The 19,821-nt window shown below is 44.1% G+C and overlaps 3 protein-coding genes across 10 annotated transcripts in view; 1 reads left to right on the forward strand and 2 right to left on the reverse strand.

Annotated features, from left to right (window-relative positions):
- The window catches only part of DDHD2 (DDHD domain containing 2), a 30,901-nt gene extending 27,301 nt beyond the window's left edge, over positions 1 to 3,600 (forward strand). The window contains exon 20 of the transcript XR_007457982.1: positions 3,512 to 3,600. The gene's annotated coding sequence lies outside the window, so the exon portion shown is untranslated. The remainder of the gene's footprint in view (positions 1 to 3,511) is intronic.
- On the reverse strand, positions 76 to 12,077 carry PLPP5 (phospholipid phosphatase 5). Of its 7 annotated transcripts, none has more exons than XM_049631444.1 (8): positions 12,012 to 12,077; positions 5,220 to 5,328; positions 4,699 to 4,789; positions 4,211 to 4,274; positions 3,563 to 3,687; positions 2,721 to 2,891; positions 1,186 to 1,374; positions 76 to 336 (listed from the first exon to the last, which is right to left on the reverse strand). In XM_049631444.1, the coding sequence occupies exons 1-7, from the start codon at positions 12,062 to 12,064 to the stop codon at positions 1,214 to 1,216; spliced, it is 774 nt and encodes a 257-aa protein (XP_049487401.1). In that variant the 5' UTR covers positions 12,065 to 12,077; the 3' UTR covers positions 76 to 336; positions 1,186 to 1,213. The 7 variants fall into 7 exon arrangements, with proteins under 7 accessions (XP_049487401.1, XP_049487398.1, XP_049487402.1 ...); XM_049631441.1 differs by lacking the exon at positions 12,012 to 12,077 and adding an exon at positions 6,048 to 6,188 and having other exon boundaries at positions 5,220 to 5,300; XM_049631445.1 differs by lacking the exon at positions 12,012 to 12,077 and adding an exon at positions 6,048 to 6,188 and having other exon boundaries at positions 4,699 to 4,745; positions 5,260 to 5,328.
- Positions 6,282 to 19,821, reverse strand: part of NSD3 (nuclear receptor binding SET domain protein 3) — a 102,909-nt gene continuing 89,369 nt past the window's right edge. The window contains exons 20-24 of one of the 2 annotated variants that reach the window (XM_049631427.1): positions 16,886 to 17,002; positions 14,762 to 14,903; positions 13,668 to 13,774; positions 12,680 to 12,884; positions 6,282 to 12,260 (exon numbers count right to left, since the gene is read on the reverse strand). In XM_049631427.1, the coding sequence (XP_049487384.1) occupies positions 12,019 to 12,260; positions 12,680 to 12,884; positions 13,668 to 13,774; positions 14,762 to 14,903; positions 16,886 to 17,002 (813 nt within the window). In that variant the 3' untranslated portion in view covers positions 6,282 to 12,018. The remainder of the gene's footprint in view (positions 12,261 to 12,679; positions 12,885 to 13,667; positions 13,775 to 14,761; positions 14,904 to 16,885; positions 17,003 to 19,821) is intronic. The other variant, XM_049631428.1, reaches the window with a different exon arrangement.

Genomic DNA, 19,821 nt, shown 5'->3' on the forward strand with positions numbered 1-19,821 from the left:
AGATGGGGAATCCAGGGTTTTACTTTGGAAATGTTCTGGCTCTCGTGTGGTATTAAGGACCAAAAACACCCACAGTCACCATCTTCTTTGAATATCACATTTATTGAAGGAAAAAGACACACTGAAGATACAGAAACACATAAGCCAAGGTTATATTTAAAGTACGATTGTAAAGAGAAAGGTACTTGTAGGTCCTGTAGCATCTCCTGTAAAATTGTTCCTTATATCCCATTTGAAGAAGGGTCACAGAAAGTTCATTTTTCCGCTAGATAACCACATCTGTAATTTTTCTTTCCTGCCTTAGCCAGTTGGCAGAGTTGATGCATTTGGGCAGGTCTTCAGTCATGCATGGAGAGAAGGAAACTAGTGAGCACAGTTTAGGAGTATGTTTCAGTACTAGCAACTGAGGGTGGTTTCCACCTCATTTGTCCTTACCATTTTTTAAAACTGTTTACTTAGTAATTCAATAAATAATTTATGTCCACAGTATTTAAAATGGACAGCAATATTTAACTAGACTCAGGTAAGATACATATGTAGGAAGGTAAAACAGCCAGAATTGGACATTTTCCTATATAAGGTTTGATGGAATTGTCACCAGAGAAAGTAAACAGAACCAAAATAATTTAGTTTGGTCATGCCCTGGATTTTAAGATTTTGAGCTATAGAAAATGGAAATTCATCTCTAGCTTCTAGGATATGTAGAGGCTTCTTTGTAAAATCTTTTTTTCTTATTTTAGAGCCTGAGCGAGCAGGGGAGAGGGGCAGAGGGAGAGAATCTTAAGTAGGCTCCATGCTCAGCACAGAGCCCGAAATGGGGCTCAATCCCACAACCCTGAAATCATGACCTGAGCCAAAATCGAGTTGGACGCTCAACTGACTGAGCCACCCAGGCACCCCTTGCAAAGGCTTCTTTGTGAAAGATCCTTCCCAGAATGGCATTTAAATGAAATGTAAAATGCTGTAGATATTGGGATACCAGCTGGTAGACTACTGTATGATCTTTTTACCAAATGTGTGGCACAGAGCAGTGAAAAAGAACCTTGAACTTTGACTCCGTGATAAATCCATGTGAGCAAAACTGCATAAACATATGGAGGCAGAATGAAGTGCTGATGTCCTCACTTGTACCTCTTAAGAGACAAAAGGTCAGAAATTCTTGGGCAATTACGGAGGGTGATTCACCTGATCTCCACTGAGGTAGTTCCAATTTCTAAATACTAAAATGATAAGGATCACCAGGCTTCTGTGCAATGGGAAGTACAAGTCTGTCCCGAAATGGTTTATGGCATTCTGCGTCAGTCAGCGGAGGATAATACTGCCTGTAGCAGACATAGGCAAATGTCAGGCCAATCATGGATCCAACTAGTACGTCTGAAAGAGAAGAGATAAGGTCTTCTCTTAATCATATTAGACTCGTAAATCATGTTAAAACACCACGCGGTGCTGGCATACTCATACTGCGAGTTCAACTGTAGATCACTGCAGTAAAGCGAATGTCTCAATAAGGCAAGTCAGATGAATTTTTTGGTTTCCCAGTGCAAGATGAAAGTTACGCTAATACTGTGCCATAGTCTATTAAGTGTGCAATGGCATTACATCTAAAAAAAAAAAAAAGCATATACCTTAATTAAAAAATACTTTATTGCTAAAAAAATGCTAACCATCATCTGAGCTTTCAGCAAGTCATAACCACTGATCACAGACCACCATAACAAATATAGTGATAATGAAAAAGTTTGAAATATTCAACAATTACCAAAATGAGACAGGGAAACACGAAGTGAGCAAACGTGAAAAACTGGCACTGAGAGACCTGCCTAGCACAGCATCGCCACAAACTTCAATTTGCACAAGACACGTTATCTGTAAAGTGCAATAAAATGAGGTACGTCGGTACAGAGACCTTGGCCCTTCAGGTTTCTCTACTTGTTTGGGCTGCAAAAAACCTCAATTCCAGGTTTATGGTTTCTTTAGGCTTTCTCAGTTTTGTTATATGAGTAATAGGATTATCATCAGGTTCTTTTCTAAACCAAATCAAAACACATCTTTAAATAAGTGTAAATAAGCCTTTTTCCAAGTATACCAGATTGAATTTTTTAAAAATTCGGAATAACGTTTCACTTAATGATATTAGCCCCTTTTTCATCATTTAAAGAGCTCTAGAGGAAGCAATAAACTCCTCAGGAGTTGCCTTTCTTTGCAGGAAAAAAAAAAAAGTTTATTCTTTAGGAGCCTTAGGGCTCCTAAGGACTTTTAGGAAATACTGTCAGGTTGTTTTTTTTGAATTAGTTTTCTGGGAAGGTACTCTGTCACTTGGATGTTTTGCTTTGTCATTCAACTTAAATTTCTTTGGTTTAACTACAATTTTATGTTTTCTTGAACTTTAGTTTCTGAACAAAAACCTCATGACAACAAACTTGATTTTTAAGACCCTAAGTGAATTGAGCTTTTGAGGTTTGTGGTAAAAAATTTCTTAGAGAAAAATGAAATTCGTAGTTTATTCTGAACTTATGATGCTTCAGAATAATGGAAAATTTAGGACATTTCTCCTTAAAAGGAAACTGTGCTTTCCCATGCTCCATACAGCTGGTTCAGAAACCCAGACTTATTTGTTTATTCATTTAACAGACACATTCAGCGTCTCCTCTATGCCAAATGCTTGGGGTAAAATGGTGGGTGAAACGTGCGAACTTGCACGGCACGAATACCTCACTTACCTTGCCAGTGATGCTTATAGTCACAGGTGCGGGAAAGTGCAATCACAGCTGCGAGGAGGAGAGGCGACAGAAAGGCACAGAACCTCCAAGACTTCCCACGGCCTTGTGGCGTGAAGCAATGTAACTTCCCCGCCAGGTAGAAGGAAGCAAAGGCCAGACCAGCAAATGCAACTAGAAGAGGGAAAACCTATAAGTGTATGTCTCTTAAAGGAAGCGCTGTCCTCCATCTGCAAATAGGTGGCGGGGGAGGGGGGGGGGGCATGCATGTTTTATTCTTTCTGGATACCCTTCTGGTAGAGATCATTGATGATGGAGGAGGAGGAAACAAAAGGGAAAATGAAGGACTTTATTTTGTGTCCCAAAGTTAATATTTATTCTGAGAATAGTTTTTGGAATACTAACAATTGGGCAGGTTATTTAACTTCTCAATGCCTTCGTTTCCTCATGTATAAATGGGAATCATAAAAAATAATACTGCCCACCTCATTGTGCTATTTTGGTATTAAATGAGATAAGAATCAAAAATGCCTTCCAAAGAACCTGACGCATAGTAGTCCTTCAGCAAAGGTTAATGCTTTTATAACTAGTACAAGATTGCAGGATCTAGGCAAATAATACAACAATCCTAAAACGTTCCAGATCTCATGAAGGTAAACTACTTCCTCTCTCTTCCCTGATTTTTGAGGCTCAGACTTGTGAAATCTTGGGGTTATTAAAGAAGGGGGGGTTCGCTAGTTTCTAGATACAAGAACAAAACTAGTGAGATGATCCCATCCTCACACATTTCCTAGGTTAAATTCAGTGGCCCCCCAAAAGGCAGAGATGTCAGGTTCACATCGTACAGGAAGAATGTCCACTGGGGAAGCTCTTCCGGCCCTCATTCACCACGTCCTTGTCTCCTGTGCACTTCAAGTCAGAATGGGCTTGCCCATCCGGGAAGCAGCGGTAGAAGAAGTCTGGGCGTGGCCTGAAAGAAGCATGATCTCAACACAGATCGCCTGACAACGCCAGAAATTATTTTTTGGTTTTATCAGACATCCGTAATCTGTAATCCATTTACTCTCGGTCAAATGGTGTCCCAGGCAAAATAATGGAAGTGGATTAGGACAGTCACCATTAAAAGAAAAGCATTATTTCCAGGGTCAGCATTTAAATCGGGAGGTGGGGGGTGGGGTGGGGTGGGCGGGAGCCGGTCCAGCACATGATAAATTGTTAGGGCAAAGAGCAAGTCACCCTGCAGCTTCAGCAGGTGCTCTAGAGGACGTGGACCCTGCTGCGGCTGTCAGTGGGAAATGCTGTTCAGGGCAGCGAAGAGCCCAACTGTCACCTGCAGGACAACCATAGGGAAAGGGAGGAAGAGTTAAGTGAAAAAAGCAAGGTCAGAGGAGGAAAGGATAAGGAGGAAGCTGTGTGGTGCAGCCATGAACCACCTCCTGTGGGGGGGAGGAGGGGGAAGGGCTGGCACCCAGGTGCAGACCCTGCTCACTCACCTGCCCACTATCAGTTTTATTGTGTTGGTAAAGACACCGTTCAGAGCCAGGGCAAGGCTGGCAGCTGGAAAGCAAAGAAACTTACTGTTAGTTTCTGCCTCAGAGGCGCTGCATGGTCATTGTCTCTTGAGAGCAGCCGTGTCTTTTTGAGACAGGAACGGTCAGGCTCCAACCGGAGCTGAGCGTGGAAATAATTCTCTCAACGTGTTGTTGCACAGAGAGAACTTCTGCACTAGGCTAAAGATGTTTCTGGGGTACAAATTATCCAGTGCATATAGGCACTGCTAGGAAGTTAACTACGTTCTTAGAGTGCTAGTTTTCGGTGTCATGGGTGACAGCACGGGTACAGGGGAGATAGGACTTTAGGAATGCAGAACCCCATGGTCTCCACCCGCTGAGGTCACACCTCCAGTGGCTGAAGCCCACAACTCCCACCTTCTCATTCCAGCACCAAGGAGGTAACCCAGCCAGAGACCGCTAGTTCTTACCCAGGCAGGCCTGTCTGCTGTCTGTCCCGCCCGCCTTCTTGAGACATCTGGCCAGGAGGATCAGAGACAGTGGGGAGAGAAATGCAATGACCTGAACCAGAACATGGCAGAGGTTAAAAAACCAAACCCCGAGACCACTAAAGGAGCTCCCACAGGGAAGAGGGGTGGTAGGGACAGCAGAACTCACGTGTCAGAGCTCCCTGTTCCCGTCAATATAAGCAGCGTCAGATTGGGCACTAGCAGCTCCACCAGCAAGTAACACCATCACCCCATTATTCTAAATGACCAGTTCCCTCGGGCCATCCCCATCCTAAGGAACAGAGCTCAGAACATGGCCCTGGAGCAAAAACTGACATCTTGCTAAATTTGGATCCTAATCATAAGGAAACAAAATTTTTAGCACATTAAGGGGGACAGTAAGTTTCCGTTTTGGAGCCAAAACGACCACCTCCTGCTGCTTCCTGGCATTAAGCTCAGTAACAGGTACTAAGGGTCAGAAGGAAGACTAGTTTTCCACGCACAAACATGGGCTTGGTAGGGAAATACTCTGCTTCCACATACGGATTCCGGTAAAGCCACATCTCCTCTGGTTGGATCAGCCGCTGGAAGGGAGGGAGAAGCTCTGTTACCCTAAAGGAGAAACAAAAATGTGCAGAGCCTGTCGGCTTGTTTCCTGGGACGGCCGGGGCTTCCCACCTAGGGACCCCGGACCTCGGCCTGCGGGCGGCGCTCGAGGAGCCCCAGGCCGAGGCAGTTGCTGCCTGCCTGCCCGCCTCCTTTGGGTCGGCAGCCCGTCTGGAGTGGGGTCCGATCGCAAGACGCTTACAGGAAGGCCGCGAACAGGGCGATCCGCACGCCCAACTCGGCCCCGAGGGCCGCCGCCGCCGCCTTCTCCATCCTGCGCTCGGCCCCGGACAGACGCCGCGCTGACGTGGCTGCCGCTGCGGCGGCTGCGGGGCGCGCGCCCGCCCCCTGGAGGGCCGTCCCGGGAGGCCGGGCCTTGGCTCCTCTCAGAGCGGGCTAGCGGGCGCCGGGGGAACTGCGCGCGCAGAAGGCGGGCGGCCACCTCGCTGCCGGGGCGGGTCGGCAACCCCGGGAGCAGGAGGGGCGGCTCCGGGGCCGTCCCGAGAGCAGCACCTCGCCAAAGGAATGGGGAGCAAGCGGGGCCGTTCTAGGGTGCTGGGCAGGGAGCTGGCTCCCGGTGCCCAGCCAAGCAGCAGTTTCTCCGTGGAGTCTGAGAAATCGGATGAGAAGGACATCTATCCCCGTGGCGCCCTTCGCCAACCAGTCGGTGCCTCGATATTCTCCTACCACGCCAAGCGGGGAGCGACATTCTCCAAGGACCTCACCTGTATGAAAACCAAACCAAACCCCACGAGTGCGGCCCCACGTTTATTCGCAGCGCAGCGGCGGGGACATCCCGAAGGGCCCTGCAGTGCTGCGGCCTCACCACCGCCCCCCTCCCCCTCAGGGTGCACATCTTGGGCCATTCAGCCCTGCGCCGGGTCCCCTCCCTCCCATTATGACCCCTTGTCCAGTACTTGTGGCAAGAAATGACAGGCAATGAACAAGTCCACAATTAATTTGTAACATACAGGACAATTTATTGAAGTCAATCTCAAGCAAAATCTGAAATCAGTGGAATGTCATTAAGAACCTTTCCAAATTAATCCTCACGGAAGCAAAAAACACGTCTGAATTCCAAAGTAGTTGTCAAATAAAAAAAGGCAACATCTCAGTAAATATAATGTACAAAAATTTATGTTCCTACCAGCACACACAGTAGTTAGAAGCTTAAAATTACAGGCAATCCTAAATGTACTGTAACTAGTCACCAATAAGCTATCTATATACAGGTTAACCAAGCTTTACACGTTTCACACTATGCAGTAAAACATAGGTCGATCAACAAAATCCCCAAAATATCATGTATCTTGAAGTCTATGTGGCAACATCAAGTCATTATACAGTAATGCCCTAGTGGAACACCCCCCAGGGAAAATGAACACTAATCCCTTAGTGTCAAGAGCTTCTAGCCAAGCCACAGAAACCCAAAAGAGATTGACTTTAGTGAATATTGATGCTCTGTTATTAAAGACTCAAATCTCAAGTGATTTAGGCAAAATAACATTTCACAGGATCTACAAAGTTTATTACAGATAAACAAAGTACAGAAATAACCAATCTACAAAGGTCATTATCATAAAGATCACAAGAAAATGAAAACAGAATCTGTAGGTATCTGTGTTTGTGCAATATCACAAGTGGTTACAAATGAATTTCTCATACCAATTCCAATTATGCACACACCCCTGTATATAAAAAGGACCTAATTATTAGCCAGTTGTAATCATCATTTAGCATCTTGGTCATCGGAGGCAATATGATTTTCTTTTTTGACACAGGGTATGTGACAGCACAAATGAGATAAAAGTAGAAAAGTAAATTTTATCCAGTCCACTCCTAAACTGACAAGAATACCTTACGAATACCTTATCTCGGGGATCTGCTGGCTGCTGAGAGCCACCAGCTCGAGTCAGAGGTCCGCAGCAGGCAGGGAGAGGGCGCACTGGCACCCGAGGGTGCTTTCTTGCTAATCCGCAGATGGAGAAGGTCACGTAAGAAAACTAGGGGCTGAATAAATGACTTTGGCAACTGTTTATCTTTTCCCTTTGTCTTACACGTAATGGACTTGCACGGGCTACTGAGGCACAGGTCGCTCTCCTCCTCCTCCCCTTTCACACGTATGTGCCACAAGCACCTGAACTTGTCACCTAAGCAATGGACTGACAAGAAAAGAACGGAAATGTTTTGTGAAACACGCAGGTTACACCCTGCATTTCAGGAGTGCAACGTAAGTGCAAATTTTTGTTTTTTTCCCTACACAGGCATATATATTAAAAGGAAAGAGGAGGTGCACGGGGATAGGGGTGACAAAATGACAAAATAAAGAACATACATAGGAAATATTCATAAAAATGCTGCTGGTATTTCATGCAAGAGTCTCTTCCTCAAATGCATACATGAAATCTGAGATATCTACTGTGGACACCCTCTCCCATTTGCAGAACTTTGCCTTTAATCCAAGTTAAAGAGGATAAGAGACTAGGCTATTTGTTTTCAAAACAGTATACAAAACAATGCTTTCTACTTCATAAATTTAAAAATAACTGTAAAATAAGGGGAATCTGAAGAGTTTCAAGTACTTAAAAAACCTGAATTCAATGAGGCAGAGGTCTCAATGTTAAAGTGACTACTTCGTACCTGTGGTAAACATGATCAGTCCCCGCCCTCACCCTATTCTACCCCTTCTCTCCCGGTCCCCGCCCCAGGTAAAAGTCGGTAGATTTCAGTATATACAAATTCCCAACTTTTCAGTATTTGTTAATACATGGCAAAGCTGTCTAATTACATCTATTCCCCAGCTCATCTGAAACTGGGAGTTCTACTCTTTGTTTACAGATAACCAGGGACCAATTCGAGGTGGCTCTGGGCCAAAGGAAATGGTTCCCAATGATCTCGTCAAGTCGCAGCAACAAGGCCCAACGACTTGGGGCGGCCAGATGCCGCAGCCTTGGAAGAAGGAAGTGGAGCGGAATTTGCGCTGCCCAGCGATAAAGCAACTTCCCCAAGGTCATGGTACCTCACGGAGAAGTACATCAAATGTAAGATTCCCAAGCCGTGAGGACTCCACGGCAACTCGTTTCCTTACCCTGTCGGGACGTGGCATGTGGCAGCACCTTAAGGTGAATGCTAAAGGAAGAGCATGGGACTTAAAAGGAAGTGAAGGACGAGCCACGAATCCCGGGCAGTCCAGAGACTCCCCCCTGCACAGCGGCCTCCCCACCCTCCACACTGCAGCTCTGGGTCCGGCCCCGTGGAGCACAGACCACGCGACTAGTCCAAAAGGAAACTCTACTTCATGAACCATGAAAGAAACGTGTCCAACAGCCTGCCCTGAGAGTCCTTTACATGATTATCTCAGAATTTCAAAACATTTTTCACAAGCACGTTTCCAAATATTCTGTGGAAATGGCAGAAGGGAGCTAGGAGCAGCCACCAACCCCCCCCCCCCCGGCCATTATTTATTTATTTATTTAAGATATGGTCCTGACTTGAACACACAGACAGCTCCAAGTTTCAATGATTCTAAAAGGCAGCCTATTCTATAGCTCAGGCCATCATTTTTGAGAATTAAGGTAGAGGAGGAACTTGTTAAGATAAAAATGAAAATAAAACCCACCTCCCTCCTGACTCTAGCCCTGATTAGATATTACAGGAGTGAATCACTTCCTCCAGCTGCTTTGGCCTTCCAGGAATGAAGGGTCAGCCACCCCCTTCCAGCCCCAGGCGGCCCTCCTGACTCCCTTGTGACCGGGGTCCAGCCCCTTCCTGCACTGCACGCGCCTGGAGGGCTTCCAGGATTTCCTCTGTAGTTGTTACTGTCTGATTTCTGAAGCTTTACGCTGATGATCAAAAATTTTACATTCACTTCTTCTTCCAAAGAATTAACAGGAGGATAAAAAAAAAATACCACCATTATCCCATGCTGCCATGAGCTATCTCATTTTTGGACAAGAATAAAAACCAACCATCTATGCTCTGACCACACATACAGATTTAAAAGTTAACAAATACCAACTTAAGCCTGAGAGAGAGACACGTCTTTTGGAATACCTCACTGGTGAGGCGCAGTTGAGCGCAACTCTCTCTCCCTCTCTGCTTCTATCACCTGCAACTTGGAAATACATGAAAGAGGTCAGGAGTGACACCACGGAGGTGTGAGGAGAGCTCCTTGGCACTGGCAGGACTGAAGCCACTTTTCGGACTATTAAAGAGCAGTCACGGACAAAGACTCCAGAGCTGTGGTTAGCCACTTTGTTTTCTACCCTGATTTCTGAAATGGCAGAACAATCCTATTAGGTACCCCCCACCCCCAACAAAAACGATGAAATCTCAGCAGAGCTGTTACAGATACATGAACCAAACACGACACAATGAAGAAGCTGCATAAAAATACTTAAACCTAAGGTACCTGCAGTGCAGAGGATGTACCCTGGCTTACCGTAGAAAAGTCCTCAGATATTAAATAGCACTGAGTTGGAAACAAAGCAAGGAGAGAAGATTTCATGTTTGATACTATTTCAACAAGAGTTGCACTTCGAATGTTAAAGGAAATCCTTCATGTTAGTAAGTTTAAAAAAGCAAACATCTATCATATATATATATATATATATATATATACACATATATATATAAAGTTTTAGTATGATAAAACCTAGATTTTCTTAAATTATTTTTTAAAAGGATATCAAACTATATAATTGCTCAAGAGCAATTATGTTGCAAAAGAGTTTAGTGTTTTGGTGAAGCTGTACTTCATGTTACTCATAGCAATTATATTTGGTAACACGTACAGCATTTTCCATTTTGCTCTTTCTTCTGGGACCATGTCTGATCAATAGAATTACTGGAGGCCCAAGAAGTCACCTCAGAATTAATTGCTGGAATCAGGCAAATGGCAGTTTAGGAGCTTAAGTAAAGGAAGTGTAGTGTGGTTTTTGTTTGTTTTGTTTTTTTTTTTACAAGAGAAAATCCAGTACGATTACACATTTACATTAAAAAAAGAGAGAGGCACAAAACAGTGTTTCTTCTTTTTTCCAGAGAAGAACTCTAAATTGACAAGAAAAAAGGAACACGCGTGACACAACTGAAGGAATGTGGCCGAGCATCTACTCTCTCAACCTTCATAAGGTTCCTAGAAACTTCTTGAGGGAAAATAAATGCTACCAGGTATCAGCAACTGTAAGCAGTCAGAATCCACAGAGAAAGTTATAGTTCATTCAAGCTAGCCCTAGACTTCTACTTAGCACAGTGTTACAACAAGGTCTGACATGACTAATTACCTCATACCAGGAATACTGGAATATACATATTCCTAAACATGAAATGCAAGTGAATTTTGTGGGCAGACACCTTGGTACACTTGCATCTGTGAGATCCAAGCATCACCACCAACCATTTTTGCTAACGCTGCTTTCTCGGGAGCTTCCCTAAGTGCTTCCTACAACGAAGTGTGTTTGTGTGGCTCTTACCTACCCTGTAGAAGCGTCCCCCTTCCTCAATGGGGGCGATGTTGGTTACTAGATAATACGAGATATAAATTACTACATAGAACTTGGGGTTGCCCCTACCCCTTCTGCCCCCCAAATTAGGAACTAAACCAAGAAACCTACTCAGATGCAGCTCAGATTCATTTGTGTAGTTCCCACTAGGAAACATGGCTAAGCGGCCAGCGAGCTGACAAAGGGAATGTTTGATTGGGACAGGGAAGCAGAGACAAGAGAGGAAATGCCCTTAATTCTCTCCAAGATGGACGAGGGGGCTCCACTACACTGAACAGAAAATGGTGCTTGTATGATCCAGTGTCTGGTCTGGGCCTCTCGTCTCCCGTTATCTGCCTTTGTCAGTGTGCCAGGATAGAGGGGGGATGACCACTCATGTCCACATAAACACACTTCATCAAAAATGTCCACGATCAATGGAAAACATTTCCAACTCAGTGAACGCACCCCCTTCTGTCTTTCTCCAAAAGCCAAAACCACATTACATTCCTTTCTAGGTAGAGTTATCACGTCATAAAGCCCACCTAGGTTAAGACCACAGAGGTAAAATCCACTGAGGCATTTTGTTCTCAAGAGGCCAGATCCAATACTCCCATAAAGCCCTTCTCTGAGACTATGAAATACGTTCTGAAGGGAAAGAGAAGTCAGCCTCCCTACTGCTCAGCAAAGAGGTATATGAAGATCATCAGAGCCTTTTCCAGAGGGCCTGCTCCAGCTCCTACGTGAGACGCACACGCACACTGAACAGACTACCTGAACTACATTTCTTAAGATAAAAAAAAAAAAAAAAAGAAAAGAAAATAAATAAAGGAATGATGGCTACTTTTGCTTTTTACACCCAAGGAACACATCCTAGACTTCAAATTTATCTCATTAACAAAACTTTCTCTTCTAAAAGCGAAGACATCTCTTTTCCCAGCTGCAAAGGCATTGAAGCACAATAAAAGGCAAGAAAAGACCAAGGGAATCTGGCCCGCTACAGAAGAGGCCGCAAGCTGACAAAACAGAACCAGATCCCAGCAAAGTGCTCCTGCCCGCGCCACCCGGCTCCCCATTCGCACTTCAGTAAGGCAGCGCTGAAGGCCAAGGCCGCGCACCGCAGCCGGCTCTTCTTCCACTAACGCGTCACCGATTCCCCTTTTTTCTTTTCTCTTTGTCATTTCAATAAAAAGAAAAAAAAGAAATCACCACCCATTTATTCTCTCAGGTCTTCTCCACGATCCTGCGATTCCAACTTGCATTTGATCTTGCTCCAGTACTCTGCCGACACAGGAGATTCGGGGTCGTGCTCCGAGCAGCAGAGCCGGCCTTCCAGGGCCGAGGGAACCAGAGCGCCCTCTCGGTGATCTTTACAGAAGGAGCGCGGGCAGAACTCGCAGAAGGAGACGGCGGCGCTGCCGCACTCCCCGCACTGGTGCCACGGGCACTCCCACTTTCCTAGTGAGGGGTGGGGACAGGGAAAAGAGCCCCATCAGTGCCCGCCTCGACGACCCGTGAAACACCCTCGTTCCCAACGTCTTCTCTGATTGGAGACCGAGTTCACCTGAGCACCACTCCGAATTTCAGCCAAACTTACGAGCAGGTGCACTGGTGAGCCCGGAGGCGTGCTGCTCCCCGAAACTCAATGCCACAGGAGCCAACTGCTCACCCAGGGCAATAGGGACACAGAGACCAGTCTCTGCTGGCTCGCACCCACTCTCTATTTGCAGGGATACATTTTTCGTGAGCATTACTTTATGTCTGCTACTGTTGGCTGTTCTAGTCAGCCTCATCCATTCCACGGCTCCACGAAGGACAGTGAAGTACCTCTTACATTACACGCACGTCAGAGACAGGGTCTCAAGAGTTTAGCTTACCATACGGTGGCTGAGTCAGGTTAAGGCATAAGAGGTGGTATGCTTTGGGACAGTCTTTTTTGTCACACATGACCAGCTCTCCACCATCTCCACACTGAAAACAGTAATCTTCGTGCATCTGCTTTGGTTCTGCTTTGATTTTTCGCCTCTTCTGCTTTAATTTAGCATTTTTGGCCTTTTCTTCAGTTGTTGACGCACATGTTGGCTGGCAGGGAGAAGGATCACAGTTGTAGTGAACACGGTGCGTGAAACTTCACACAGAACAGGAACTCCCACAACCCCACATTCATTTAAGCTCTTTTAAATTTGGTTGTTCAATGACCTAAAAACCACTGGGAGGACTTATCCCATAACAGTATGAACATGAAAATATGGCTTCATTTTCACAACTTTTGAATAAGGTGCTTTGTTTTTTAAATTGCAAGGATACTGAGACATAATTCGCATACCATAGAACGCACCATTTTTTTTTTAGTGTTTATTTTTGAGACAGTGAGCGAGCAGAGGAGGGGCAGACAGAGAGGGGGACAGAGGATCTGAAGTGGGTTCTGAGCTGACAGCTGATGCGGGGCTCGAACTCACAAACCACGAGATCATGACCTGAGCGGAAGCTGGATACTTAACCGACTGTGCCACCCAGGCGCCCCAGAACACAAAACATTTTAAAGCGCCTCACTCAGTGGTTTTAAGTAGAACGTGAATTTTAAAAAAAAGTTTTGAAAAGGATACTGGTAACTTCAAAAACAATCAGAAATACAGACACATTTTCAGAACCTGACAGATCTTACTAAGATATGCTTACTAAGATCTTACTAAGATCTTACTTAGAAAGTTAGAGAGTCTAAACTCTGGTTACCACAACGACTGTCCCTTGAACTAATCCAGGTACCCATTTGCCAGCATTTTCCTGAGATGGTCATACACTTCTTGAGCAGCCCCACTCCTGATTTCCCGCTGGCTTGGGGCACTTGCTTCCCTCACGACTGACCTTCGGCCGCACTCCCAGAAAGCCGCTGCAGTTCTCTGCTCCACAGTGGCACTCCGTTCTGCCGTTGCCCAGACAATCCAGGTTATAATTAAATGTTAACTCCATCCCTAAAACAATAGAAATAATTATTCATACTCAAGTCATGGGGAAGAGAAATGCTGCCACGGACACACACTCACAATGAAAGAGAGACATAATTCTGACATGAAGGCTTTTCCCTCACCCGTGTTCCACACACAAGACAGTGATGGGGAAAAACAATAGAGGAAAACATCCCCATCCACCAGTGATGACAGCAAAAATAGTCTACAGAAGTTGTCATATCCTTTTCATTGAAGTGGTCAAGATCCATGTAACAGAGACTAAGAATCTGAAATCTGTGCTCAAGACAAATGGGTTCTGGTTTAGTTGCTTTCAATAGGACCATGGCATCTTGGCGACCATGCTTTAGATTATGATCAGAAAAGAATTCACCGTGCAGATTTACTATTTACACCAAAGACCCAGGGATTTGAGCTGGGAGGTCCAAGCTTTCTCTTAGCTGGTCTTGAAGAGGCCACAACGTCGGGAATGCCTTTAATCTCTTCTAGCTACAGTTCTTCTCTTCTTACCCATTTTCCTACAAACCCAGCAGAGAAGAAACTAAGTTCTGCTGTTAAGATGCTAGATGGGTAAGGAAAAATGGAAGCAGCAGCTGGCTTCAGAAGCTTTTTATGTCTACCCTGAAACAGACGATCTTCCAACTAAAAAACAAACACCCCCGCCCCCCCCCCAACCAAGCACAGACACCAGGTTGAAGTTAACACAGTATGTTAATACTTTAAAAAAGAAAACAAAAGCTTAAGCATCTGGTTATATCGCACAGACAGCAAGAACTTGGAGAAGTAATTCATTAGGGTCAAGGACCCAGAGAATTCTGTGACATCCTCTCTGCTTGCTTAAACTCCCTTTTGCAGGACACAGATTTTCACTTCTTAACGGCAGATAATAATTCTAAATAGAATTCTATCTTATTTGAATAAATCCTTAAGCCTCAAACCTTGAGGGATGTCCTGCCCAGGGAGGAGGGCATGGGGAGCAAGCTGGTTTTTTACCTGCAGGAATATCACAAAGAGCAAAAAGTCCAACTCGAACATCTCCATTCACTGTCCACTTTTGTGTTTCACAGTTTGGATTACAACTGTGGTTCATAAAGCGAGAATAATTTCCTTTGGGGCCAGCATCAATTATACGGTCCTTCAGAAAGAAAAGAAATGAAAGGTGCCTTTAACATAAAATAAAGCTAAGTACAAGTCTCTCTCAGAAATAGCCAACTTGGTCAAGAGCCACAGGGAGCAGCTTTTTGCTACCAGCTGATGTCTGACGGCTGACAATCTGACATCATGTGCTCTCTGAGCCGTTGACTAAGTTCTTGACTTTATTTGATGACCTTCAAGTCAAAGCATTTAAGATAAAGTGGAATTTAGCTTTTCTTTCCTTCTTTCCTTCTTTCCTCCTTCCTTCCTTCCTTCCTTCCTTCCTTCCTTCCTTCCTTCCTTCAGTCTGTTTCTAGACATAGACCACAGAATAATGCTATGTGGAAGATCAGTTGGCCACAGGCTGAGGAAGGGCATTCTGCGATGCCAGAGCACAGAGATCGGTGAGCCGCGTGGGGTGGAAGCTATGGTTTTCTGCTGTCAGCCCTCCTTTCCTGCTCTGCTCAAGCAGCGAAACGACCATGGGGGCAAATGGAGAAGAGTGTAGGCCATGGACAGGGAAGGAGGAAAAATGAAAGACTTGGTCTCTGAATGAAGACTTTGGGATTTGATCAATGGAAGGGCTGTCGTGTGGGATATACTCTTTAGTAGTCATCTGTTCCTTCTGTTTCACTTACACTGATGTTCAGAATACAGTCAAAAGCTCAACAATCTGGTCCTTGAATTCAAACTCTGATAATCTGGATAAGCTCTGGAGGATGGGGCCTCCCCAGCATTGTCAAGATGGCTGGAGGGTCCCTGCCAGTGAGGGGAGGATGTGAAGGGCTTACTCAGTAATCAGAAATAATTGGTATTTTATGTTTATGAAAGTTATAATCATGAAAGTTGTAAAACTGTTAAACAATGACATATCAGCTAAAATAAGCTTTTTTGTTTTTAAAGTTTATTTATTTTGAGAGAGACAGTATGAATGGTGGAGGGAGAGAGAGAATCCCAAGCAGGCTTTGCACTGTCTGTGCAGAGCCTGACGTGGGGCTTGAACTCATGAACCGTGGGATCATGACCTGAGCTGAAACCAAAAGTCAGACACTTAACCGACTGAGTCACCCAGGCGCTCCTAGAATAAGTTTGTTTTTTTTTTTTTTAATTTTTTAAAATATTTATTTATTTTTGAGAGAGAGACAGAGAGAGTGCGAGTGGGGAGGGGCAGAGAGATTAGGGAGACACAGAATCTGAAGCAGGCTCCAGGCTCTGAGCTGTCAGCACAGAGCCAGATGCGGGGCTCAAACAGTGAGATCATGACCTGAGCTGAAGTCAGATGCTCAACCGACTGAGCCACCCAGGCACTGAGAGAATAAGCTTTTAAGTGATTTCTAGTTCTTACTTTTAATGGTATTCCCTCAGTTTCAGGGATAGCCTGGAACACCAGAAAGATGGGTACTAGTCTTTGCTCTGCACTCAACAGATCACTTGTCATGGCTGGACCTCAGTTTCTTGTCCCCTGCATGGCAGAGGGCTGCTGAAGTGAGGTGAGATACAGACAGAACGCACAGCAAAGGTGGCTTACAATCTCATGGATTAAACTAGCAGTTTTGTCATCCTGCTTATGGCTTCATTCATTTGTCCTAACTTAGACATGAAGTTTCAGTATACAGAACAATTCAGAGTTAGAATTTTTGCTAAATCAGAACTTTAATGGTGCTTTAGAACTCTGCATGGCAGAGCTGATGGTCTCCATCAGTAATGGAGAAACTGAGGGCCAGGTTCTTCCGTGACCATGTCTGCCCTGTCCTGGCTGTCTCTCCACTCACAGGGCCACCTCACATGCCACATGCAAAGCTTCACCAACCAGCCACGGTGCACTGTGGTGTTAAGAAGCACACTGTGGCTGGTAGCACACTGGCTACTTCAAACCATTCTAACTCTCCTGGAAAAAAAAATCAAGTTAGAGGAAATGGAGTTCAACCTAAGACCATGAAACAAAAACCAAGAATCCTTTTTTACAAAAAAAAGCAATTTTACCTTGGTAACAGTTAACATATAAAAATTAGTTACACTGTTCTCGTGGGCTCGCTTGATTCGCAATCTGCACTCTTCTTCATCAATTAATTCACCGACATATTCATTTACAAATTCACCCTGTAGAGAAGCACGTAACACATAAGTGTAAAACCAGTGTGTTATATTTGAAAGCATTCTTTAACACTGTATGTGTAATGTAATCCAAGAGAATTAACCAGAAAGACTGCTGGAAGTACAACTTTAACCTAGAGACAAATGGTGGTTGTCATTCATTGGCATGCAGGTGGCACCTTTGTTCATATGTTGCATATATTTTCTCCATATGTGAACTCTTTGCAACAAAACATAATCCCTTATCATCTTTGTTGCATAGATTTTTTACCACATCTGTCTTGTTCCTTCTTTCTATTCAATTCTATTCTATTCTAATTGACATTATTTCTAACTTTAGATGTTTGGCAGATTGACCAGTGGAACCATCTGAGCTTAAAGTTTTCTTTTTTGGAACGTCTTTTTTTTTTTTTAATGTTTATTTTTGAGAAACAGAGCAAGAGAGAGGGAGACACAGAATCCAAAGCAGGCTCCAGGCTCTGAGCTGTCAGTACAGAGCCCAACACGGGGCTCAAACCTACAAACCCTGAGATCATGAACTGAGCTGAAGCAGGATGCTTAACTGACTGAGCCACCCAGGTGCCCCTGTTGGAAGGTTTTTAATGATAGTTTCAATTTCTTTAATAGTTTATAGAACTATTCATATTTTTTAATTTATTTTTGTGGGAGTGGTGATGATTATGCTTTTCTAAGAATCCATTCATATAAATTTTCAAATTTATTGGCAAAAATGTAGTGATACTTTTATTTTTTTGTGAGTTTGAGCCTCATGTTGGATGTAGAGGTTATTTAAAAATATAAAACCTTTAAAAAAACAAAAAACAACTCAAAAAATACCCATTAACTATGAATTAAATTATGAATAAAAATAACAAAACAAGAACTTTAATAGAGCTAGAAATCTGTCCTCAAAGACTATGGCAAAGGGGCACCTGGGTGGCTTGGTCGGTTAAGCGTCCGACTTCGGCTCAGGTCACTATCTCGCGGTCGGTGGGTTCGAGCCCCGCGTCGGGCTCTGTGCTGACAGCTCAGAGCCTGGAGCCTGTTTCAGATTCTGTGTCTCCCTCTCTCTGTGACCCTCCCCCGTTCATGCTCTGTCTCTCTGTCTCAAAAATAAATAAACGTTAAAAAAAATTTTTAAAAAAAAAGACTATGGCAAAAAGGTAAGCTGTAATTCAGTATTTAATATATATTTTCTTAATTTTGAAGAAAGAAATCACCTTGTTACAGGAAGTCCCTTGTTTGGCTCTGGCCCACATTTGCAAGGATCTGTTATGTGCGAAAGGAAGAAGGCTGGCTGTGTACAATCAAATTCCATATTTGGCCTTTGTCCCTCAATGTACCAAAAATCTTTTCCATGATGCTACTAAGTCTTTATGATTTTGCTTTTCAGGAATATATACTTCCAACTATTTTGTAAAAGAGCAATTGTCTTACATTAGCAATTCCTCAAGTGCTATTGGACAGAATAATCCTGACTGTATTTTCTTTTCTCTTGATTATATCAATTTAATAAATTAGAATACATTTTAAAATAAATGCAACTACTGTTAAAAGATGTTAGGAGCGCCTGGGTGCCCCAGTTGGTTAAGCGTCTGACTTTATTTAGCTCAGGGCATGTTCTCACAGTTCATGAGTTCAAACCCCACATCGGGCTCTTCGCTTTCAGTGTAGAGCCTGCTTGGGATCCTCTGTCTCCCTCTCTCTGCCCCTCCTCCCCCCACCCTCAAAAATAAATAAATAAACATTAAAAAATTAATAAAAGACGTTAACATGATATTAAACTGGATAAATTTCAGGATAGCCCCTACACCTCCCCTGAAGTCATAGGCAAAATTTATGTATGTGATATGCATGGCTTAAAAGTACCACCAAAAATTTTGCATTCTAGGAGCACCTGGCTGGTTCAGTCAGAAGAGCATGTGACTCTTGATCTTGGGGTCATGAGTTTAAGCCTCACGTCGGGTGTAGAGATTTAAAAAAAAAAAAAAAAAAAAAACTTAAAAAAAATTTTTGCATTCTAATGACATTTTAAATGTCAATGACCTTTGGCCAAGCAATCCAATCCATATATTTAATGATCAGTGAATCCTGTTGGCTCCGCCTTCAAAATATCAGCAATGTACCCACTTCTCTCTGGCTCAGCTACAACCCTGGTAGTCCATATGCCACCATCATTTCTCTCCTGGACAACAATGGTCTCCTTTTTGTTAGCCCTTCCCCATGATCATAAATTCCACAGACTACAGCCAGAGTTAATTTTTGGAAACACAAGGGTGGCACACGGATACTTAAGGCAGCCCCCAAGATGCCTGTCTCCCAGCGCTCATGCCGTGGTGTGATTCTCTCTCCTTGAGTGAGTAGGACCTGCGACTTGCTTCTAACCAATAGAATACGGCAAAGATGACAGAATGTATGTGATTCTGGGAGTCTGTTACATCAAGACTTTAGCATCCATCTTGCCGGAGTGTCTCTCCCTTGTTGGCTGTGAGGAAGCAAATAGCCAAGTTGGGGAACTCCATGTGGCAAGGAATTGTGGGCAGCCTCTAGAGGCTAATAGCAGCAAAACAACAAGAACAACAACCCCAAACAAAAACCACCTGAAGCTCTCAGACCTATAGCTGCAAAGAGCAGAATTCTGCCAATAGCCATGCAAGCAGGAAAGTATATCCTTCTCTAGTTGGGGCACAAGAATGAGAAATCCAGTCCAAGAAGCATCTTGACTGAAACCTTGTGAGACCCTAAGCAGAGGACCCAGCCAAGCACTGCCCAACTCCTGACCCCTAGAAACGGTGAGAAAATAAAGTGTGTGTAACATCATAAGT

This window comes from Panthera uncia, chromosome B1 (genome assembly GCF_023721935.1).
Source record: "Panthera uncia isolate 11264 chromosome B1, Puncia_PCG_1.0, whole genome shotgun sequence".
NCBI classification, from domain to species: Eukaryota; Metazoa; Chordata; class Mammalia; order Carnivora; family Felidae; genus Panthera; species Panthera uncia.

Excerpts from the sequence above, each read along its gene's own strand:
- PLPP5 (XM_049631440.1), bottom strand. The coding sequence starts at position 6,178 with ATGTGCACCCTGAGGGGGAGGGGGGCGGTGGTGAGGCCGCAGCACTGC. Across the intron at positions 5,329-6,047 it reads TTGGTTTGGTTTTCATACAG|GGTAACAGAGCTTCTCCCTC; the intron begins GTGAGGTCCTTG and ends TTTCTCCTTTAG. Across the intron at positions 1,375-2,720 it reads CTATAAGCATCACTGGCAAG|ACGTACTAGTTGGATCCATG; the intron begins GTAAGTGAGGTA and ends CTTCTCTTTCAG.